This window comes from Oryctolagus cuniculus, chromosome 4 (genome assembly GCF_964237555.1).
Source record: "Oryctolagus cuniculus chromosome 4, mOryCun1.1, whole genome shotgun sequence".
NCBI classification, from domain to species: domain Eukaryota; kingdom Metazoa; phylum Chordata; class Mammalia; order Lagomorpha; family Leporidae; genus Oryctolagus; species Oryctolagus cuniculus.
Window position 1 is genome coordinate 48,366,689 of NC_091435.1, and position 24,371 is coordinate 48,391,059.

The window sequence follows — 24,371 nt, forward strand, 5'->3', positions numbered from 1 at the left end:
GATTGGAAGTGGAACAGCTGGGACTTGAACCAGTGATCATATGGGATGCTGGTGCTGCAGGCTGGGACTTTAACCCACTGTATCACTGCGCCAACCCCGATATGATTGACTCTCAAGAGTCAAAGATACATTTCTGGGTGTGTAGACTGATTTATTCTAATCATATTCTGGTCTGGTTTCAGAGTCTCTTATTAGGACTTGAAGGTTATTCGTAATAGGTGGCTCCTTTTGTTTCTCTCTGTGTCTGCTTTAAAAAATGTATTTGATTTTTATGAAGGTATTTTTGCATATAGCCTTTCAACTAAAGATACCCAAAGTTGTAATTCAAAGAAGGAATTTTCAATTTATCTCATCGCCATCAGTCTTCACTTCTCTTAGGCATGTAGTATGTCTCTGGAATGATTTGTTTAAAGAAAAGGTAGAGTTTGGAGGAAGGTGAATGTATTGATTTCCAAGTCGAATAGATAATTGAATTTTGTTAGTAAAGCAGAATCGAAATTCAACTTTTTAACTCAGACTATATTTCCTTCTTTAGTAAGCATTGTCTAAATCTATGCTGTTCAGTAGGCTAGCACATAGCTACATTTGGCTATTCAGCATTTAAAAAGTGAATAATCCAAGTTGGGATGCAAGAAATATGTAATTCATATGAGTAGTTTAATTACCCTTTAACAATAATCATCCTTAAATAAAAAATATTAGCAAGTAGTTTCATTTGTTTTACTGGAATAGATAAGAGGCAAGCAAGCTGATTTTATGCATTTATGATGGTCTGTAAGCTTTCAAAAAGTTGTCTCTCAGTATTTTTTTTTTTTTTTTTGACAGGCATATTTAGACAGTGAGAGAGAAAGAGAGAGAAAGGTCTTCCTTTCTGTTGGCTCACCCCCCAAATGGCCGCTACGGCCAGCGCGCTGCGCCGATCCGAAGCCAGGAGCCAGGTGCTTCTCCCAGTCTCCCATGCGAGTGCAGGGCCCAAGCACTTGGGCCATCCTCCACTGCACTCCCAGGCCACAGCAGAGAGCTAGACTGGAAGAAGGGCAACCGGGACAGAATCCGGCGTCCCAAGCGGGACTAGCACCAGGGGTGCCAGTGCCACAGGCGGAGGATTAGCCAAGTGAGCTGCAGTGCCAGCCATCTCTGAGTATTAATTTTATGTTTAACATATCATTTTTAAAGTTTTAGTTGTGCTATTGTTTATTGGGATTCCTCCTCATATTTTATGAAGACATGTTTGCAAATGTATGATGGTTATTAACATACTGTGTTATGAGTTTCCATTCTGACTTCTCTGTTCTGTAGTCTTTCTATTTACCTACCTTTCCTCGCTTAGATACTCTTTCAATGAGCATGTTATTCTGTAGATTGGGATCAGGGTTTCAATTCATGTGATAAAGGTAAGGCCAGAGTTAGAAATCAAACATAAAGCACCATCTAGGTTTGTAGTCAGGACAGGATGATAGGCATTTCAGGAACCTAGCCAGTGTTCAAACCATACCTGCTATTGTTGACTACAAGTCAGAACCTGAACATAGGCTTTTAAGCTATGTAAATTAAACTTGAATAGACTGTAATGCTAGACTGCCAGACAAGTAGCTTACCCCAATAGGAGCAGTGCAGTGTAGTGGGCTTTTTCTTTTTCTTCTTCTTTCTTCTTTTTTTTTTTTTTTCTTTGAAAGGCAGAGGAACAGAGGGGAAAGAGTGGGAGAGGGAGATAGCTGCCATCCACTGATTCATTCTCCAATGGCCACAAACAGCCATGGCTGGGCCAGGCTGAAGACAGAAGCTAGAAACTCTACATGGATGGCAAGGACCCAAGTAACTGAACCATCATCTTCTGCCTTTCCAGGTGCATTAGCAGGAAGCTGTACCAAAAGTAGAGCAGCTTGGCCTTGAACCATCACTCTGATATGGGATGCCAGTATCACAGGTGGCAGCTTAATCTGCTTTGCTGCAGCTCTGAAACAGTAAAATATTTTGTTGCTTTTTTTTTTTAACATTTTGAGACACTAGTACAGTGATAAAAATTGTGAAATTACTTTTGGTATAATGCTATTAGCTAAACCATAGTCTTTATTCTCAGCTTACCAGTTTTTTCAACTAATGTCCTTTTTTTCTCTCCAGAATCTAATTAATCTAGGATCATGTCTTACATTTGCCATGTCTCTTTAGTCTCTCCCAATCTGTGACAGTTCTTCAGTCTTTCCTTGTTGTCGCTCCCCCTCTTCGCGGAGGAACGACACAGGACCCTGCGCTGTTCTTTTGTCTGCTCGGCCCTCCCCGGGTTTGCTGCTGGTTCTTCCTGGGTTGGCTACCGACCCTTCCACCTCCGTGGAAGGGTGGTTCCCCCTGCCACTTTCCCCACTTCCGCGGGGGAGCGACACACCGCCGGCCGGCTCTCTCGGGGGCTGCTCAGATGTTCCTCAGGTGTTCCTGGTGCATGGTGTCTCTCTCCTCCTTTATAGTCCTCTTCCACCAATCCCAACTCTGCTACCCACACGCCGAGTACGCTGCTCTCCTCCAATCAGGAGCAGGTCCTGCTGTTTATTGGTTGAACTGGAAGCAGCTGTGTAGAAGCTGTTTCCTCCTCTCCCAGCGCCATATTGTGGGAGAGCAGATGCATAGAATAAGTCTTAATTCGAATAACAGTCTAGTCCGAGTTGCTCCCCACACTTGTCTTGCTTGTTTTGAAGATACCCCTCAATTTGTTTGATACTTTCTTCTGATTTGACCAAGGTGTCATATTCTTGAGAAGAATACCTCAGAGGTGATGTGTCCTTTACAGTACAAGGGAAATGATGCTGATGTGTGATGTTAACCTTGATCATTTGGTTAAAGTGGCATTTGCTAGGTTATTCAATATAGTGTTTGAGTCAAATTGATTTGAGTGTGAATCCTAGCAGTTTGATATTTTTCCCTCTGTCAAATGCTGGTCATTTCTCCATGGGAGCATTTTGAAAGACAAAGTTTATTATTTAAGTACTTGATGCTTGGCTTATATCTGTCACTCATTAAATGTTATTTCTGATCCTAGGAAACAAGTATGAATTAGTGCTTTACTCTGCTCAATTCATATTTTATTTTCTTTTTAAGATTTATTCACTATATTTGAAAGGCAGAATTACAGAAAGAGTGAGAGAGATTTTTCATCCTCTTATTCCTTCTCCCAATGGCCACAATGGCGGGGGCTATGCTTGGCTGAAGACAGGAGCCAGAAACTCCATCCAGGTCTCCCACGCATCTTCAGCTGTCTTCACTGGCCAATTATCAGGGAGCTGCCGAGACTTGAACCAGTGCTCTGATACAGGATACCTACATCACAAGCAGCAGCCTAACCTGCTAAGCAACAACAGTGGCCCCTCATATTTTATTTTTATCATGATAGCTACCCTTCCCTTTTTCCTTTCCCGTCTTAGTGACAGGAAGGTTCATTTTCCTATCCAAAATTAATTCTTTTAACTGTGCTGTATGTTGCTTCCTCCTTTCAGTTGTGAAGCATTCAGTTCATCCTAAAGTATAAAAGCCAGTGACCACGAGAGAACTTTTGAGATTGAAGAATAAACTTAAACTTTTATCTGAAAATGTATTATTCAGGTTTACTGTCAAATATACAAAATCTCTCTGTCTTCAGAGCTTTTCTTGTATTCCTTTTTTAGAATGTAAACATGGTAGGGGCTGTTATTATGGCACAGTGGGTTAAGCTGCCACCTGTCATGCTGGTATCCCATATAAGCAGTGGTTCAAGTCCTGGCTGCTCCACTTCTGATCCAGCTCCCTGCTAACACACCTGGGAAAGCAGTTGAAGATGGCCCAAATGCTTGGGTGCCTGCTATCCATGAGGGAGACTCAGATGAACTTCAGGCTCCTGGCTTTGGCCTGCCCAAGCCCCAATTGCCCTTGAGTCCTCAATCATAACACATCCAAAATTGAGCTTGTATCTTCTCTCATTTCCATACCACATGTCCCTGTTGTTTCTTTGTATTTATTAGTAGTGAATTAGTTCAATTTTACTAAAATTAGTTCAGTTTTACCCAAATCAGAAGCTGGGGTAATCCTAGATGCCTGTTTGTGCTTTGGGTTTTCCTACATCAGCAGGTCATTTTTGTTTCTACCTGCTTAATGCAGTAGCAAGATATACATTCTTTTCTTCTCTTTTTTTTTTAGAAAACTTTTATTTAATAAATTTCAAAAGTAAAACTTTTGGAGTATAGCGGTTTTTCCCCCCATAACCACCCTCCACCCTCAAACCATCTCATCTACTCCCTCTCCCATCCCATTCTTCATTAGGATTTATTTTTAACTAGCAAGATATACATTCTAAGACTACCAGTGGATGCCTGAAACTACAGGTAGTACCAAACTCTGCATTTTTTTCCTATATATAAGTGCCAATTATAAAGTTTAATGTATATACGAGGCATAGTAAGTAACTAAAAGTGATAACTGATAATAGAACAATTAGAAATACTAATCTAGACTGTAATAAAATTGCTACCATCACTACTCTTGAGTTTTGGGGGCCATTTTTAAATAAAATAAGTGTTACTTAAGCATTGAAATACAGTCTTATTAACTGAGAAGTCTGATGACTAGCACGCAGGTAACATATACAGCATGCATGTGCTGATCAGAAGGATGACTCATACCCTAGGCAAGATTTCTTTGCACTCCTCAAAACAGTGCATAATTTAAAGATAATTAATTTAATATTTCTAGAAATTTCTGCTTTTATTTCCATAATGAACTTGAGGACTGGTAACTGAAACCATGGAAAGCAAGGCTACATAGGAGAAACCATTATAACTTTTAAATGTCTTCCTCTATTTCCATCCTCCTACATTGGTTTTTTCTGTTTTAGATTAGTTTTTATTAATTTTCTCTCACATTTCTCTCACAGACTTCCATATTACTCTCAGTGCCCTTTTTGGTATACAACTGATTTTACATTTTTATTTATTTTAAACAGTTACAGAGAGAGAGAGAGAGAGAGAGAGAGAGATCCATCTTCCATTCTCTGAGAGAGAGAGAGAGAGAGAGAGAGATCAATCGATCTTCCATTCTCTGGCTTACTCCCCAAATGGCCATAACTGCCAGGACTGGGCAGACTAAAGCCAGGAGCTTGGAGCTTCTTCTTGGTATCTTACTTGGGAGCAGAGCCCTAAACACGTAAGCCATCTTCTTCTGCTTTCCCAGGCACATTAGTAGGGAGCTGGATTGGAAGTACAGCAGCTGGGACACAAGCTGGCGTCCATATAGGATGTAGGCACTGCAGGTGGTGGCTGTGCCTGCTATGTCACAGTGCCCTGGTTTTACATTTTTAATGCTTTCTAATTGCCTTAATGGTAATACTAAACTTTTTACAGTGTATTCATGATTTGTCCTCAGCCTGGGTGTTTGGACTCTCTTCTCCTCTGGTCATGCCAGATATGGGTTACTAAATTCTCTGGACCCTCCATTCTTACTTGGAATGAGCCTCTCTTCTTTGGGGTGCCCCTAATCAGACTTCAAATCTCTGTTGGAGGCCGGCGCTGCGGCTCACTAGGCTAATCCTCCGCCTTGCGGCGCCGGCACACCGGGTTCTAGTCCCGGTCGGGGCACCGGATTCTGTCCCGGTTGCCCCTCTTCCAGGCCAGCTCTCTGCTGTGGCCCGGGAGTACAGTGGAGGATGGCCCAAGTCCTTGGGCCCTGCACCCCATGGGAGACCAGGAGAAGTACCTGGCTCCTGCCATCGGATCAGTGCGGTGCGCCAGCCGCAGCACGCCGGCTGCAATGGCCATTGGAGGGTGAACCAATGGCAAAAAGGAAGACCTTCCTCTCTGTCTCTCTCTCTCTCACTGTCCACTCCATCTGTCAGAAAAAAAAAAAAATCTCTGTTGGGAGATTCACCCATTCAGGAGACCTTATGTGAAACAAGCAGCATTATTTACTCTTTCTTTGTGTTTCCTTAGCACAGTGTTTTTGTCTCCACTTATCCATGAATTGTAATGAAATGTTTAGGCAACCATGCGATAGGCCTCCTAGAATGTCTTCAGGACAGGAACTGTTGTTACTTAAACAACATTTAAAAGTGATGGATGTGAACATGGAAAGCACAGTTCAGCTGAATTACCCATAATCTCACCCCCCAAGAGATGATCACTATTCCTAGAATGATGACATAATACAATACTGTTTTATTACTTCTTTTTATTTCTTTAATGCATCTTAATATCTTTCTGTTACATTATACATTTTTCTTCAACACCTTTTTAATAGCAGCAGAGTAGGGTGTTGTATCTATTTACAAAGTGTATTTAATCATTCCTCTGTTATTAAATATTTAGTGAGTTTAAACATTTTCACTTGTTACCGGTAATGCTTTGGTGATAATCCTTGTATGTTTGGAATATTTGGAAGAATATAATATTTGGAAAGGGAATTTTAATTCAAATGGTGTAGAAAATTTCAGGTGATTGATACTGTTAGTATGATTAATTGGAGGACCATTAGACTGAGGTGATCCAGCGCCTCAGTATAAATGATAACCCAACTCAATATAAATGGTAAAATGAAACTTAGTCTTGACCAATCAAAAACTACCAACTAACCTCCACCTATGGACTTTCCATTTGAACTGAGGGCAGAATGACAGAGAGAGAAAGAGAGAGAGAGAGAAAGATTTTCCATCCGTTGGTTTATTCCTCAAATTCCTACAGTTGTCAGGGCTGGGCCAGATCAAACCCAGTAGCCTGAAACGCCTTGTGAGTGGTGGCAGGGGCTCAAGGACTTGATCCATTGTTTGCTGCATCTCAGGCACATTAGCAGGAAGATGAAGAGGAAATGGTGCATCTGGGATTCAAACTGGCACTCCAATATGAGGAGCAAGCATTGCAAACTGCAGCTTAACCGGCTGAGGCACAGTACCTGCCTGCCTGCCTTTTTTAAAAAATGAATTTTTTTAAATATTCATTTACTTATTTATTTGAAAGGCTGAGTGACAGAAAGAAGAGAGAGAGAGGTCTTTCATCTGCTGGTTCAGTCCCCAAAGAGCTTACTCCTACTAGCATATGAAAAAGTGCTGTTTTCACTTAAAAAATGAAATGCTGTCCAGGTTATAGGATAACCTGCTGTCTGCTTTCAGTTTCTTCTTGGTTATGGCTAACAAAAATGTTTTTTCCTTGGACGTTTGTATTTCTTGTTTGGAAACTGTCCATTGACTTTCTTTCTAATTTTTCTATTGAGGCTGATACATTTTCTCATTGAGTTTTAAAAAAGATTTTAAGTGTTTATAGTAACAGAAATTTCTTGTGGAAAATGTTGCAGGTATTTTTCTTATACATAATTTTAAAATTTTTGTGGTTTTTGAAGTATAGACATTTCAGTTTGCTAATTCATATACTATCTCCTTTTCCATGTAATGTTTAGAAAGTTCTTCAGCATTACAAGATTATATTCACCTATACTTTTCTCTAGTACTTTACCATTTTAATTTTTAGCATTTAAATATTTTTTGCAGTTTGTTTTGTGTTTAGGAAGCAGCCTTCATCCTGGGTACAGAACACATGGTGTGTCTTGATTTGTATGGACTGTGTAATAAGTCCTCACTCTTCTTTATTATCGTCTGCATACTTTGAGCTTTTGTTGTTTATACGTAGCATCATGTTATGAAAATAGTACATATAAAATATAGTGTTACAATAGGAAAAAGTCGTAAGACGATTTCCAAGATTTTTAGCTAAAGTCAGGCAAGAGAATTTAGGAAGGGGTCTGATTTTGTGTTTAGAAGAAATGTGTGCACCCTAACTAAGCTTTCCATGAGCATGATTTCAGGAATGGTCCACCTAAGAAAGAAGAAAAGACCAATTCAAATTTTTAAAAAAATGACAAAGAGGGTTATAATATGGGTGTACTTAAAATTAAGTTTGTGGAAACCAAATTGTATCCTGTACCTGAGTGCCTGAGTTTAATTCCTGGCTCCATCTCCTTATTCCAGCTCCCTGCCAGTGCAGATCTTAGGAGGCGGTGGTGCTGACCCAAGTAGTTGGGTTCCTGTCACCCATGTGGGAGACTTGGGGATTACTTTCCCATCTCTTGGCTCAAACCCCATCCCCAGCCCACACAGGGAGTAAATTAGATGGGAGCTCCCCCTCTCTCAAACAATAAATAAAAATATAAGATTAGTTTAATTTTGAAAGTGAAATTTTTGAAATTCATGAATGCACAAATCTTCAAAAAGTTCATAAAAAATGTCAAACATTAGGGCTGTCCTTGTGGCACAGAGGTACAAGCTGTTGCTTTTGATTCCAGCATCACATATCAAAGTGTCTGTTTGGATCTTGCTCTGCTTCTGATCCAGCTCCCTGTTAATGCACCTGAGAAAGTTGCAGAAGATGGCCCAGATAATTGGACCCCTGCCACCCACACAGGAGACCCAGATGAAATTCTGGGCTCCTAGCTTTGGCCTGTCCTAACCCTGGCCATTGTGGCCATTTGGAGGAATGAAATAGCTGACAGAGATCTCTCTTTGTCTCTCCCCCTCTCTGTCACTCTTTCATATAAATAAACAAGTAAACAAATTTTCATAAAAAATGCAAGCCATGAAAAAAATATCCATGGATGATGAAAATTTTTTCATCAAAGTAAACATCTTTTAATTTCATTTCTCCATGAGTTATTTGATGTACCTTTGTATAAAATAATGAAAAAATATTTTTACCATTATTTTATTGAAAACTGTAACAAGTACCCATGTGTTGCCTACCTAGATTTTACAAATATTAACCTTTAATCATCACATTTCAGTTGTTTAAAGAAATAGGTAACAAATCCTTGTAGCTTTCTGCCCTCTGTTCACCTCCTACCATCTCTCCCCAGAGGCAACCACTTGTCTGGATAATTTCTTGCTGGTTTGTGTTTTTCAGCATCACAATTCAGTCCATAAAAACTTTATTTCCATTTTATTAGTAAATTATTCACTATGGCCAAGTCTAAGAGACTTGAAGGCAAACTGAGCAGTGTGATTCAGGGCTTTCTATTCATCATGTTGTTGTCTAGGAAAGCATACTGTAAGGTGGTATGTCATCTCTGCTCTGGAGTTTTTACTGGAGGAATAGTTAGCTGCCTAATACCAGCTTTCTTGTTGATAACTGTAAATCTAGACCATTTATAGAAATTGCTGAGTTCTTAATTACCTAATTATGCTGTACATACAGATTAGCAAGGATTATCTAATGTGCTACCTGCTGAACTGCAGTGTTTTACTTTTTATCCTTGTAGCGTTTGTTTATATATGGTAAGAATTATAGAATTTTAGGATAATAAAGAACCTAGAGACATTTTCATTCCATGTCTCTAAATTTTAAAGATGAAAAACCTACAGTAAGAATTTGACTTCATCAAGGCTTCAGAGCTAGGATATGACCCCAAATTTGGTTCTTTTACTACTTATTAGTACTCAATAAACTTAGATAATGATTTTGATATAATGTTGGGCTAGGTTCTATACTCTAAATTAAAATACCAAAATAATAGTTTCTTTTAGAATTTTTTATTTTTAAATTTTTTCACATTTACACAATAATCATACAGATGTTGCCAAATTCCTTTTCATATATATGCATTTGTTTTTTGGAGGGATTTATATAGGTATTTGTGTTAAAATTTAGACCTTCCTTCTTCCTGTATTTTTTTTTGACAGGCAGAATGGACAGTGAGAGAGAGAGAGACAGAGAGAAAGGTCTTCCTTTGCCGTTGGTTCACCCTCCAATGGCTGCCACGGCCAGCGAGCTGCGGCCGGCGCATCGTGCTGATCCGAAGCCAGGAGCCAGGTACTTCTCCTGGTCTCCCATGCAGGTGCAGGGCCCAGGGACTTGGGCCATCCTCCACTGCACTCCCGGGCCACAGCAGAGAGCTGGCCTGGAAGAGGGGTGACCGGGACAGAATCCGGCGCCCTGACCGGGACTAGAACCTGGTGTGCCGGGGCCGCAAGGCAGAGGATTAGCCTATTGAGCCGTGGCGCCGGCCCTTCCTGTAGTTTTAATTATTGCTTTTAAGTGTTTTTAGTGATACCTTGATGAAAACAAGCCAGTCTACCTGGCTGATTTTCTCTGTGTGTAAAAGTATGAGTAAATATTAGGATAAACAGAATGGTTCAAGTAATTATTATTGCTTTTATAGACCATTATAGTTATACTTCCCAGTGGAATCTGCTGTGCATTCAATTCCTACTAATAGTGAAACCCTTAGTACTTATATCTGCTTTTCTTGCAGAGATAGTGTGATGATAATTAACTTTGAACTATCAAGACTTGCTATGTAAATTAGAAGCATTGGCTATTGCAGGGTTGAGGAAAACAGAGAGCATTTTAAGTCTGAGATGTTTAATTTGAGGTAGTTTATCACAAAGATAATTGTGTAAATTTTTTTAGTCTATGATGTTCATTTTTTAAAAAAAAAGCTTTTTTTAAAACATTTTTATTTATTTTAATTTTATTTGAAAAAGAGAGAGAGGAAGACTGAAACCAGGAGCCCAGAACTCCATCAAGATCTCTTTCATGGGTGGTAGGGACCTAAGTGCTTGAGCACTCATTTACTGCCTCCCAGGGTATGCATTATCAGGAAGCTGGATTGGAAGGTGAGGACCTGGAACTTCAACCAGATACTTTGATATGGGATATGGCCATCGCAAGTAGCAACTTAACCACTGCATCAAATTCCTGTCCCAATAGTGTTCTTCATTTTACCCTTCTGAATACTGTTCTCAGTGCTGCTGTTTCTTTCTTCTTATTTTTTACCTAATAACAACTTGTTGTTTTCTTCAGTGGTCCTTGGAGTTCTATTCTCCACTGTATCTTGCCTCTTCTCTCTCTCATGATTTCCCTGGGCTGTTTCATCTCATTCCCGTGGTTTTAATTGCCACTTAGATGAGTCATAAGTCCAGTTGAGATCTCTTTCCTGGCACCAGACTCCAACCATGGAACCAATACTCCTGACAGATTAACTTTTTTTTTTTTTTTTTTTTTTTAACATTTCTTTAGTTGAAGGGGAGAGTGTCAGAGCAAGAGAAAGAGAGATCTTTCATCTACTAGTTCACTCCCAAATATTTTTGTGCACAATAGCCAGGACCAGGAGCCTAGAACTCCATCTGTGTCTCCCATATGGGTAGTAGAGGCCCAGGTAGTTGAATCATCTTCCACTTTCTTCCCAGGCTCAGTAGCAGGCGTAGCCAGGACTTGAATTGGTGCTCCATTATGGAACGCTAATGAACTGCATTTGCATCAGTTATTCTCTCTTGCTTCAGATACATGTGTTTCTAACTCCCTCCCTTAAGGCTTGACTCATATTTTACCTTCTGAATGAGACCTTCGCTGATCACCCTAAATAAAATGGTCTCATTCCCAACCTCACTCCTCCTATTTATTCTACTCTATTCTTCCTTGTATTCACATTACTTAGTCTTCTAACGTACAATGTAACTTACTCTTGATTTATTTATTATAATTTTATTGTTTGTTTATTGTCACTAAAATGTAAGCTTATAACACAGGAATTTTGGATTTTTATTTCTTTATAATGTGTATTGTTTTCATTAGGGTTGTTCCATGAAGGAAGGGTTCTCCCCATCTTTTCTAAGTAAAACTACAGCTTTTTGAGTACTGTAGATTTCAGGAGTGGTATTTCTGTCCCTCAGTCACAGAAAGGGGGGATTTCTGTTTTTTTGTTTGTATTTTGTTGTGGTGATGGTGGCTTTAATAATCAGATGGATCTCAAGTACCTAGAACACTGGTGTGTGGTGTCAAACAGTCAGTGATTATTTGTTTAATATATGACCAGTTTGACTTTTGCAAGAGAGCTGGTTCTTTGTCAGCTTGAGGCCCACAACTGGACTGCCTCAGGCCCTCAGGAGCTCTGTCTTTTCTTTGTTCTGTGAACCCTTTGAATACATCTGGAATTTTTTTTAGCAAGTCCAGGTTCAAGAGAGCCAGCTCTAGGAACATTAAAGAACACCTTTTACTGCCCTTTCACTTGTAACTCCTTAAGATGATTGCTCATGAGGAATCACTGTCCTTGGCAGAAACCCTGACTCTGTCCCACAGGACTCAGGCCCTACCCTGCGGTCTTAACATGGCAGCTGTGTTAAGCTGTGGCTCTGTGTTCCTGAGACAGTCTCATTCCCAGATCCATGGTGGTAACGGAGTGTTTCACCTTTTACCTTGTGCAAAGGTTACGCTTGGAACAGAGATGAGCTTTAGTGGTAAACTGAATCAGACAATTAATAGGATCAGTATAATAGGGTTTTTTTTTTTTAATTTCCCAAGTTTAAGACGTTCCTAGGAGTTGGTGAATTAGGTTCTGATTCTTACTCTGTAACTGAATCCTATTGTGACTGTTGGCAAATTATTTAATTTATATGGGCTTATGTTTTTTTAGTTGTAAAATCGAACTAGAATATATATAATTTTGGCTGCATGGAGCTTAGGTATGTCATCAGAAACATTTTATGCTTCATATTATAGGAACACTTTCAAAATGTTAGTATTTAAGTTAATGATCATGCTATATTATATTTAATATTTTATGTTTCATAATTTGCTGCATAACTAAAAACAATTGAGCCTAGAGAAATTATTTGCTTGTATACTTACATAAATCAACAGATCAATTATAGTCCATAGAATTCAAAAAGAAATCAAGTCACTCTGAATAACTCAGAGAGTTAGACTCTGTGTTCCTCTTTTTCCTTCTTTCTTCTTCGGCTTATTTCTTCTCTAGCCTTTGGATTATATGTGTACAATTTTACTTTATGTGTTTAGGAAATAGAAGTATGATGTTTTAAAGGTATTTTTTGTGAATTTTACTTTCAGATCTTTATTTTGTTTATTTTTCCTTTAGCACCCAGCAGATTATCTTATAAATAGTAGGTGCTCTTTAAATGTTGCTTGAAAGAATGCATTTGCTTTTATTTTCCTTACTACTAAATCAACCAGAAAGTGACTTTTACATTTCTGTTATTTTAAGAAAAGTGACTCTTGTGATGGTCGGACTTGATAATGCTGGTAAAACGGCAACAGCAAAGGGAATCCAAGGAGGTAAGCTAAAAATATTTATGTATCTTCTGAACTCTGTTAAATTATTCTGAATTATTTTCTTATGTATGTTATATTACTTTATTACATATTAATTGAATATGGATAATGTGTCCTTGATTACTTTATGTCTTAATATACTTGTGACCAATATGGTGGCTAGGACATATCTTAGTTTTGCCAGTGTACTATCATGGAGTAGATGCACAGGTATGGAGGTTACAGGGGCTTGTTGATTAGCAAGGGCAACAAAAAGGAAAAAAAAAAAAGTTAAAAAATAAATAAATAAACTACCCTTACCTTTAAGAATACCCATCTTGTACATAATTTTTTTGGGCTAGTACTTATTATGACTATGCCTAGATTAAAAAAGAATAGAAGTGTAGTTAGCCTACATTGTTCTTTGCATTTTTTCAATAAGATAAACAATTTTTAGTTACAATAAAAATAGAGTCTCTGTCATTAAGGGGCTTTGTATTATATATATTACATCTCAGTGGATGCACTTAGTCTAAATTTAATGCTTTGTACTACAATATTACATCCTCTATGCTAGTGATTTTATTAGATGCTGTGCATATATTACTAGCCAAGCATCTTAATGGTGTGAATTAGAAGAAAAGCCTAACATATATTTGTTCCTGAAGGCTGATGATCAGAACAAGTATCATGCAAATCAAATAGTTGTTTCTAACACCTTACAAAACTCAGTGTTGGAAAAAAACATTTCGTTACCTCAAATTCCATGTAACACAAATTTTGTGTTGTTCTCTGTGGATTCTTCTAAAACTTTTTTTGATATTCCTTATGCTGCCCTCTAGGTTATATCTTTTCAGAGCACTCACTGTCCCCATCTAAATGCAGAGCTCAACAAACTTTTTCTGTAAAGGGACAAATAGTAAATTTTTTGGTTGTGGAGCTGTATGTTTTCTTTCCCAAAGGTGTAATTTTGGCATTGTAGTGAAAGCATTCATAGATAATACGTGAACATATTATATATGTGTATATATATGAACATATTATATATGTATATATATTATATATACATAATATGAGTATGGCCATGTTCCAATGAGATTTTATTTATGACCATGGAAATTTCAACTTCATATGATTGTCCTGTGTTATTAAACATTCTTTCTATTTTTTTTTTGTCATTTAAAAATCTAAAATACATTTTTAGCTTGTGGGTCCTACAAAAATAGGTGGCAAGGCAATTTGACCTACAGACATGATACCTTATCTAAATTTTTTCCTTCTTCCATTGAAGGGAGCAGACACCTAAGAATCTACTTACCAGACCATGTCTGATTTGTTGTATGGACTTGGAATACCCTCTTTCCATTAGGCCTTTTATCTTCTATGTTCCACTTATGTATGACCATCATTTCCTTTTTCTAAGTCTAGAAAATGCTTACAGTATCACATAATAAACTGAAAGTCAAAGCTGCCTTAACTCTGAGGTCTCCTCTGCTCTGTTTCTGTTTTTATCTAATATTTGCTTTCAGCCTACTCCAGTGAGTAATTTTTTACTTCGAATTTTTTATGGTTCTAATTATGTAAAACTACTTAACGTTTCCCAAATTAATCCTTATTATACCTTTGTATTTTTTCTTATGTTGTTCTTATTTGTCTTATTAGGGAGAATATCTACCTATAAAGACGTGTTTTTGTCATATACTCTCCTCTTTTATAAGGTGTTTTTTCTAGTATTTATTTTACTATATTTATTTGAAAGAGTGACAGAAAGGGAAAGACAGAATGATCTTCCATCTGCTGGTTAACTTCCCAAATGCCTGCAACATCCAGAATCCCAGAGCTCCATTTAGGTCTCCCTTGTGGGTTCCAAGAACCCAAATACTTGTGCCACGATCAGCTGCCTCTTAGACATTAGTAGGAAGCTGGATCAGAAGCCGAGGAGCCAAGACTCATACCAGGGCCCTCCTGTAGGAAGTGGGTATCCCAAGCAGTAGCTTAACCTCTTCACTACAATGTCTGCCTAAAAGAGCCTTTTCTGATTCCTTTTGTCCCCAGCCATCCCATAGGTAGAATTAAAAACTAAATACATTCTCTTTTAGACCTACTTAATTGTATTTTGTCAGTATATCTCACCAATTCTCTGGAATGTCAGTTCTCTAAGTGTGGGGAGCAATCCAGACTGGACTAAGTTACTCGAATTAAGACTTATTCTATGCATCTGCTCTCCCACAATATGGCGCTGGGAGAGAAGTAAACAGCTTCCACACAGCTGCCTCCAGTTCAACCAATAAACTGTAGGACTTGCTCCTGATTGGAGAGCAGCGTACTCGGCGTGTGGGCAGCCGAGTTGGGATTGGTGGAGAGGACTATATAGGAGGAGAGAGACGGCATGGTGGTGTGGGTTGGTTGGAGAGTGCGTTGGAGAGTTCGCGGGGAAGTTCGTTACTTCGTTCTTTCTCATTTCTCTCTACTCATTCTTGCTTTGGGAGTTTGCTGTTTACTTCTCTCCCAGCGCCATATTGTGGGAGAGCAGATGCATAGAATAAGTCTTAATTCGAGTAACTTAGTCCAGTCTGGATTGCTCCCCACATCTAAGGGCACTTTTACTCATTTTGATGTCCTAGTTGTTTATGCCATACTTTTTAGTTATAATAGGTAGCCTCCTTAAACCATCTCTCCCTTGGCTTCTATTCCTCCACTTATTTCTTGCCCTTTGCTTATGTCTTGACCTTTTAAAAAATATATATTTACTGGTTTCTTTTGAAATACAGTACCTACTTCCTTTCTAACCATACAGCTGTTGCCTAAAGCCAAACCTTCAGTGTCTTTCACCTGGAATGTCACAATACCTTATTATTTTGTATATATTATTTATTTATTTACTTGAGAGAGTTACAGAGAGCGAGAGAGAGACAGATCTTCCATCTGCTGGTCCATCTGATGACTGAAATCGTTGGAACTGAGCTGATTCAAAGCCAGTAGCTTCTGGGTCTCTCAAGCAGGTGCAGGGGCCCAAGCACATGGGGCATCTTCTACTGTTTTCCCAGGCCACAGTAGAGAGCTGGATCAGAAGAGGAGCAGCCAGGACTAGAACTGGCACCCATATGGGACTCCAGCGCTGTAACGGAGGCTTAGCCCACTATGCCACAGCACCAGCCCTCACAATATCTTCTTAATCTAAATTTAGCTCCCCTACCATGAACCTCAGTTTTTCTATCAACTTCTCTTTTTCATGGCTGTCAGATGATTGTGTTAGTAGGTCGTAAGTTCAGCTGTTCTAAAAGAGACAGCACAGAGTCAGCACAGCCCAAGCTGCAGTGTCTCTTATGACCAAGCTGCTGGAGTCACATGCTGTCATCTCCACCGATCATGGGCCAGCCCTCAATGTGTTGGATACAACCCACAGCAAGGTCACGGGCACCACTTCCTGGGGCCGTCATAGAAGTGGCTACCCCAGACCATATGGCCCCAAAGCAGAGCGGGACAGTCAGAGCTAGAATTGGTTTGAAACACTAAGAGGAATATTGTGTTGCTTAACTGATAAAGGAAGTGGGAACAGCTGTTTTAAGTAATTCAGGTTTTTCTGGGATTTGGGGAACAGAGGTAACACTAACTAGAAATGGGGAAAGGAAAGCAGTTGGATTGGAGGGAACAGATCTTGTTATGTTTAAGTGAACACGGAGATGCAGAGAAGTGCCTAAGCAAGGGATTGACAAGCTTTCTGGAAAAGACCAAATGTAAATATGGCAGGCTCTAGGGGCCTCGCCATTCTTGGTCACATGTCCTTCAGAAGGGGGTCATTACAACCCTGTAAAAACACACAAACCATCTCGGAGCAGGCTGAACGGAAACAGGTGCAGGCTGCAGGCGGCCATCCCCTGCCCCCAGTCACTGTTGTAACAGCTGAACACAGCAAGCTCAAAGCCCCAGAAGGCCAGGCTACATTAGGACTAAAGACTCACTAATCCCTGGATATGCAATAGTTTTATAATAGTTAACTCTCTCCAGTGACTACAATTTTTATAAATTAAAAATACCCTTGCTTAACATGTATGCTCCTTCACCACTGGCTGGTGATTTCCCACAAGAGACTAGGCAGCTCAAGCAACTGGCTGCCAGCAGTGATGATTGCACTGGGGGCTGGGTGTCCACGCCACCAGCACCAAGGTGTTTTACCTGTTGTGCAGTTTGCTCCACACCCAACAGGAATTAGCATCCACGTTTCACTGATGCAGAACTCAAAGCCCAGCAGTCACGGGACCTGCCCAGGCTTGCTATTGCACGCCTATAACAAGCAGAGGACCATCTCACTGAGGACAGCACTTTCCTTACCTGCCTGCCATCCTCCATAGCCCTGCCTCCCTTTGGAGACTGAAGATATAACAGGGCCTACAAAGATCTTTCCTTTACACAGCGGGTTACTTAAGGCTCAGCCTTAAGTAGAGATTTGCTGATGACAACTATGGGTGGGGAGCAGGGCTTCCAGTAAAGGCACTAAGCAGTTAATTCCTAGATCAAAGCATGTCTGCCCCTTCGGAAATATGAGGGTAGGAATGCCAGAGGCCAGAGGGACACTGGCTCAAATCAGATACAGCTTTAATGTTTGCTTCTAATGCCAAATGGGAGGAGAATAGGCAGTTCCATCCCTTTTCTGACAAGAAAGGCAGGCTGATCTCAAAGAGTTCCTGGTACTGCTCTCACAGGGATAGTATGGCAGAAGTTACCTGGCCAAGGTCAAAGCCCCAGTGCATGGACCTCAGGGTGGTTCACTGGGCCTAGCTTATAAAAAGAAAACTAAATGGGCAGGTTAAGATGCCATTTAAGACATTTGAGTCTCTGAGTACCTGGCTTTGAGTCACAACTCTAGCTTCTGACTCCAGCTTCCTGATGATGCAGACCTCAAGAGGCAGTGGTAATGGCTCAAGTGATTAGGTCCCTGACACCTACCTGAGAGAGCTGGAATGAGTTCCCAGCTCCTACTTTAGCTCCAACCAAGCTCCCACTATTGTCTTCCTTTGGGGAATGAACCAGCAGATGGTCTGTCTCTCTGCTTCTCAATAACATTAATTTTTTTATAAAAGCCATGTTTTTCTTGAACATCATTCTAGCATTTTCTGACTTGAGTGAAGGGTTGACACAGAAGCTACTGTGTTCAGCTCCCACTCCTGCCCAACTCAAGGGAAGGAAATGAAGGCTAGGCAGAGTTTTGGGTTGGTTTCTTGGCTTCTTTCCTGGTCATCTCTCAGTGTTCTGTTTGGGACTGTTTCCAGGCCATCCCATATCCTAAAGGCAGAAAATCTGCAGATGCTCAAGGAGCTTCAATAAGCTTCAAAGTATCCACATAGCTACCTCTGCCTCCTTTAGTAAAGACATAAATAAGGAAAAATAGATCCCATTTCATATTCCAAAACTAAATAGGTATATTTTGTGTTACTTGTTATACACATATAGTTGAAAATCTACTTCTAAATTAAGCCCAAGATCTGGGACTATGGAAGGTAATGAAATTGAAAAAACACCAACAAAATGGGGCATGCTAGTGGCTGTGAGGTGCCTGGAACGAGCAAGGGCCCAAGGCACAGGCCTGAGACCAGCATGCACTAGAGCCCTGCCTGTGGGGTCTTGACAAGGCCAGATCTGGGTTCTACTGGCTGAATCTTTAACAACCTCCCTTCAATAACAGCCAGGGAGGTGCGGCAGCTTCACTGAGGGCAGGGCTCCAGGTGAGCACCCTTGCTTTTGTTTCGGTATTTTGGACGTTGGGTAAATTAACTTCCTACTCAGTTAAAACAAAACAAAACAAAAATCTTCCCACCACAGAAGTTAAATTGGCTAAAAGCCAGGAGGAGGTAGTGAATCACTGCCTTTGTCCTGCCCCTTTTGGAAATGTCTTCTGATAGACTTAGCCTGCTGCTGCAAGTTCCCCATGCAGTGCAGGTGATTGACTGTGCTGGGTGAGCTCTGGTGGGTCCCTGCTGGACAACTGCAGTCTCACAAGATCTCAGCCACTAGGTCCTCCAGGTCTGTGTGCAGGTTGCCAATCACCCACTCCAAGGCCTCCCAGTCCATTGCATTGGATGCTAGTGTGTTGGCCATTAAACTTTGCATCTAGCTGCCAAGGCTAATGCCTTTCACAGTGATGATGGTTTCCTGGTGAGCGCCGTCATGGCAGGGTTCTCTGGGTGGGGTGTATATACCAGCTTCTCACTGACACAAAATTTGTGAGTGGGATATTGGTGGATCAGACTTCCATTTTCTTTTCCATTGGATCTACAACAGAATGCTATTTGATGTATGTCAAAGCCCTGCTGGTTCCCAAAATTGCTTACAAGAGGCCAGGTAGCCCCCACTTTGTGCTGAGCAGGCACAGGCTGTGAAGCCGCCCATACCACTACATGCCACTCTCCAGCATGTCCTCACCTACTATGCATGGGTTATTGGGTTCAGATACCTCCTCATGGTGATCTTAGTCACCTTGTGCTATGGATGCCCAAATACCACGTGTTCTGAGCTCCAGGTTTTCATCACTGTGGCCGCAGGGCACACTTTCAGAGCAGCTCTGGACACAAATCTTCGTGGCCACCTCTCAGAGCCTCAGATGCCAAGGTTGTACTCTAAGTAGTTGTATACCTAAACAGTGGTTGTAGTAGCAGTAATCATCATCATCATCATCATCAAAGGCTAGGATTCTCTACCCAATAGTGATTCTTAATAGGGAACTTTGTGATTTTTGGATGTGAAAATTCTTTTCATGGAATGTACATTTTGGGTATCAGCTTGGTTTCATAATGCAGTTAATTGTTTATATTTCTTCAATAGAGTAAGAGTTTGTAAGAACAGAAGATGAATTGTATTAAACATTATATTTCTAGAATCTTGCTCAGTGCTTAGAATAAACCAATGCTAAGTAAATATTTGACTACATATTTGCATTTTTTTTTTTTTTTGCCAGGCAGAGTGACAGTGTGAGAGAGAGAGAGTTATAGACAGTGAGAGACAGAGAGAAAGGTATTCCTTCCATTGGTTCACTCCCCAAATGGCCACTATGGCTGGCGCTGTGCTGATCTGAAGCGAGGAGCCGGGTACTTCCTCCCGGTCTCCCATGCAGGTTCAGGGACCCAAGTACTTGGGGCGTCCTCCACTGCCCTCCTGGGCCACAGCAGAGAGCTTGACTGGAAGAGGAGCAACTGGGACTAGTATCCGGCGCCCCAAGAGGGACTAGAACCCGGGTGCCTGTGTTGCAGGCAGAGGATTAGCAAAGTGAGCCATGGTGCTGGCCACATATTTGCATTTTATCTTAGACTTTCTAGGAATTTAGGATGGTTAGATAAGTATATGGAAGAACAAAATGAAGGATGAATGGATGTATGGACAGCAGCTTCAGCCATCTTAGCAGTTTGGTGCTGTATTATTGGATGTTATATACTTTGTGCTGAGTGGTAAGGATGGCAAGATATGGTCCCATCTGCTAGGAAAGTATAGGCTATTGTAAGATCAAAAAGAAGGGGGAGTGTTATGAGAGGGGATTAAAGTGATATTGGAGATAGGAAGGAATCATTAGAAAATAGTTTATGGAGAAAGTTATACCTCATCATTTAGTCTTACGGATTTTTTTTTTTAAAGATTGATTTACGTATTTGAAAGAGCATGCAAGAAAGAGAGATCCATCTTCCATTCACTGCTTTATTCTCCACATGACTGCAACATCCGGGGCTGTGCCAGATCTAAGCTAGGATCCTGGAACTCCATCTGGGTCTTCCACATGGGTGGCAGGGACCCAGGCACTTCAGCCATCTTCCGCTACTTTCCCTGGTGCATTAAGAGGGAGTTAGACCATAAGCAGAGCAACCAAGACTCAAAGCTGAGCTCTGATATAGGAGGCTGGAGTTGCAGGCAGCATGGTTTAATTCATGCCCTAATTCAAGGCCCTGCAGTCTTAAGTTTTGAAACAAAAATTCTAAGTAGGAACCAGAGTGAAAAGTAGAGAGTGTTCCTTATTTTGGCTTTTCTAGTCCTAAAGACTGGCTGCCCATTTTATCTATGGAAATGAGCTCTGACCTGGAGCAGAGCGATATTGATTTTTTAGTTGATTTTATTTATTTTGAAAAGCAGAGAGGAGGGAGGAGGAGGAGGAGAGAGAGGAGAGAGAGAGAATTTCTTCCTTCCACTGGCTTGCTTCCCAAATGCCTTTAGCAACTGGGGTTCAGCCAGACTGAAGCCAGGAGCTGACCCCTCAGTCAGTGTCTTCCACTTGGAGTAAATAGGGACCCAACTACTTGAACCATTGCCTGTTATCTCCCATGGTGCACATTAATGGAAGCTGGAATCAGGAGTGTAACTGGGACTCAAGCCCAAGCACTCTGATATGGAATACGGGTGTCCCAAGTTGATTCTTAACCCTTGCACCAGTTGTTTACCTCTTGATACATATTTTTAAATATCCAGTGCAAATCTGTTCCTGAAAAATCAAGTTGCTTATTTTAGGTCCAACTTTTGTCTCTCTCTCTTTTCTCTTTCTAGATAATAAGGGATAGTTAGCAAAAACGGTGACTTGTAGTGTCCCTTTTAACTTTCTTAGGAACTGTGTAAACTGTACTAAGGTGCTTGGCAAAGGGGAATCTGACTTTCAGTCATAACTAAGACTAGCAATTGCCTTCAAATTTATCTGCATAATAGTGAATGTTTTGTAAAATGTGAGAATCCAAACCAGTGTTGTTCAGTAGAACTTCCCGTAATGATGGAAATGTTCTATATAGGCTTTTTCAGTAAGGTGGGCCTCTAGTCACTTCTGTCTTTGCAGCGCTTGAAATGAAGCTGATACAACTGAAATTGCATTTTTAGTTTTATTTTAATTCAGTTACATTTTAAAAGCCTCATGTGGTTTGTGGCTACTGGCTTGGACCATGCGATTCTAAATAAGGTCCTGTGGGGTAATATATTGTAGTGGATTCCAGTGATGAAGGGAGAATGGAAGAGATAAACATGAAGCTTGATCTTTATTTATTTTTATTTATTTTTCACTACCATTGAGTCAGCAAGCTCTATTTTTACCTTTCTTATATTTTTTCCATTCTTTCTACAACCTTTATACCTATTCGCAAAGTGTATATCATTCTTACTTTTAGTCACTCTAGAGACCTTTGCAGGATGAATATTAAAGCACTGCTTTAATAGCCCTTACTTAAGTCTTTGGTCTGCCAAATTTCTTCAGTGGCTCCCCATTCTCTGTGTTCAGAAGTATCTTCAATCTGACTTCAGTATACATTCACCACCTTGGGATTTACTCCAGCCATGATGATTACTTTTGCCTACTTTGCCGACTGTTCTTTTTTTCTGTTACTTAGATCATTCTTAAGCCTGTTTAAATCTCACCTAAACGTGAGGTCAAAATCCCTTTTGCCTATGAAGTTTTTCATGACGTTAAAGGATGTTTAATTTTAATCTCTTACTGTTATTACCATTCCTTGGCAATTATAATTATATGCCTTCTATACCTTCTTTGTGTTGTTATATATGGAAGTACAAAGAAAAAAAAACCTCAATTTTAAATTTATTGGATCATCCAAAACATGTACTTTTACAGTTTTCAGAGTACCATCAGAAGTTTCTTTAATGCAATTGTAGCTTTAATTCAACTAATTAAAAAAAGAGTGATCTTAATTCTTTGTAGGTTCTCTCATTCTTTGATTCTCCTAAACTTGTTTTTTCTCTAAATCAGAAGTGGAGAGCCTTTTTTCTTCCAAAGGCCATTTATATATTTATAACATTATTCATGGGCCATACAAAATCATCAACTTAAAAATTATAGATTTATTGAATTTCAAGTCCCTTCTGTGGTTGCCTTGGCAGGAAAAGACTAAATGATTTTGTGGGCCCCTGCTCTTAAATATTGATGGTTTCCTTTATAGCTCCCCAGAAATTGTCTTAGCCAACCCAAAGGGAATGACTATGAAGTTGAAGGTTGAAACATATTGTTTGTAAGGCCGGCGCCGAAGCTCAATAGGCTAATCCTTCACCTAGCGGCGCCGGCACACCGGGTTCTAGTCCTGGTCGGGGTGCCGGATTCTTTCCCGGTTGCCCCTCTTCTAGGCCAGCTCTCTGCTGTGGCCCGGGAAGGCAGTGGAGGATGGCCCAAGTACTTGGGCCCTGCACCCCATGGGAGACCAGGAGAAGCACCTGGCTCCTGCCTTCGGATCAGCGCGGTGCGCTGGCCGCAGCGCGCCAGCCGTGGCGGCCATTGGAGGGTGAACCAACCTTTCTCTCTGTCTCTCTCTCACTATCCACTCTGCCTGTCAAAAAAAAAAAAAAAAAAAAAGGCCGGCGCCGTGGCTCAATAGGCTAATCCTCCACCTTGCGGCGCCGGCACACCGGGTTCTAGTCTCGGTTGGGGCGCCGGATTCTGTCCCGGTTGCCCCTCTTCCAGGCCAGCTCTCTGCTATGGCCAGGGAGTGCAGTGGAGGATGGCCCAGGTGCTTGGGCCCTGCACCCCATGGGAGACCAGGAAAAGCACCTGGATCCTGCCTCCTGCCATCGGATCAGCGCGGTGCGCCGGCTGCAGCGGCGGCCATTGGAGGGTGAACCAACGGCAAAAGGAAGACCTTTCTCTCTCTGTCTCTCTCTCTCACTGTCCACTCTGCCTGTCAAAAAAAAAAAAAAAAAAGAAACATTGTTTGTAATTTGGGGAATGAATAGCCTAAGGCAAGAGTTGTTTCATTTAGTCAGCTTATATGACTTGTTGTTATTAAGTCTCTGCTGGGTGCCGTGTTATCTCTGTAAAAAAATAAAATAAATTCTTATGTTGAATGTTTTATAGTATCTTATGTCTCCCCAAACCAGTATGCTAGGACATAGTGTCTATTGTATAGACAAATGATAAACATCCCATTTAATACTTAGGTAAAACAAATAATACTTTCTATGTCATGTAAGTTGAAAATTAATGTCGTTAATTTAAATACTTCAGATTATTTCTTTTGTATCATCTCAAACAGAACACCCTGAAGATGTAGCTCCTACTGTTGGATTTTCCAAAATTAACCTTAGACAAGGGAAATTTGAAGTCACCATCTTCGACTTGGGAGGTGGAAAAAGAATTCGGGGAATCTGGAAGAATTACTACGCTGAGTCCTATGGAGTAATATTTGTTGTGGATTCCAGTGATGAAGAGAGAATGGAAGAGACAAAAGAGACAATGTCTGAAGTGCTAAGACATCCTAGGATTTCAGGAAAGCCTATACTGGTGTAAGTAACATTAGTGTCATTGCTAACATAGGGCAGTGGCATTACCTAATAAAGGCATTGATCTGTTACAAAATATGCAAAAATCACAGA

The 24,371-nt window shown here is 40.5% G+C and overlaps 1 protein-coding gene and 1 pseudogene across 4 annotated transcripts in view; one reads left to right on the plus strand and one right to left on the minus strand.

The window, feature by feature from the left end:
* The window catches only part of ARL13B (ARF like GTPase 13B), a 101,490-nt gene that overhangs the window by 9,257 nt on the left and 67,862 nt on the right, over window positions 1-24,371 (plus strand). For all 4 annotated transcript variants that reach the window (XM_008267086.4, XM_008267087.4, XM_002716754.5 and 1 more), the window contains exons 2-3: window positions 12,994-13,064; window positions 24,032-24,281. In XM_008267086.4, coding sequence (XP_008265308.2) covers window positions 12,994-13,064; window positions 24,032-24,281 — 321 coding nt within the window. The remainder of the gene's footprint in view (window positions 1-12,993; window positions 13,065-24,031; window positions 24,282-24,371) is intronic.
* On the minus strand, window positions 19,032-19,565 carry LOC103350612 (PRELI domain containing protein 3A pseudogene; annotated as a pseudogene).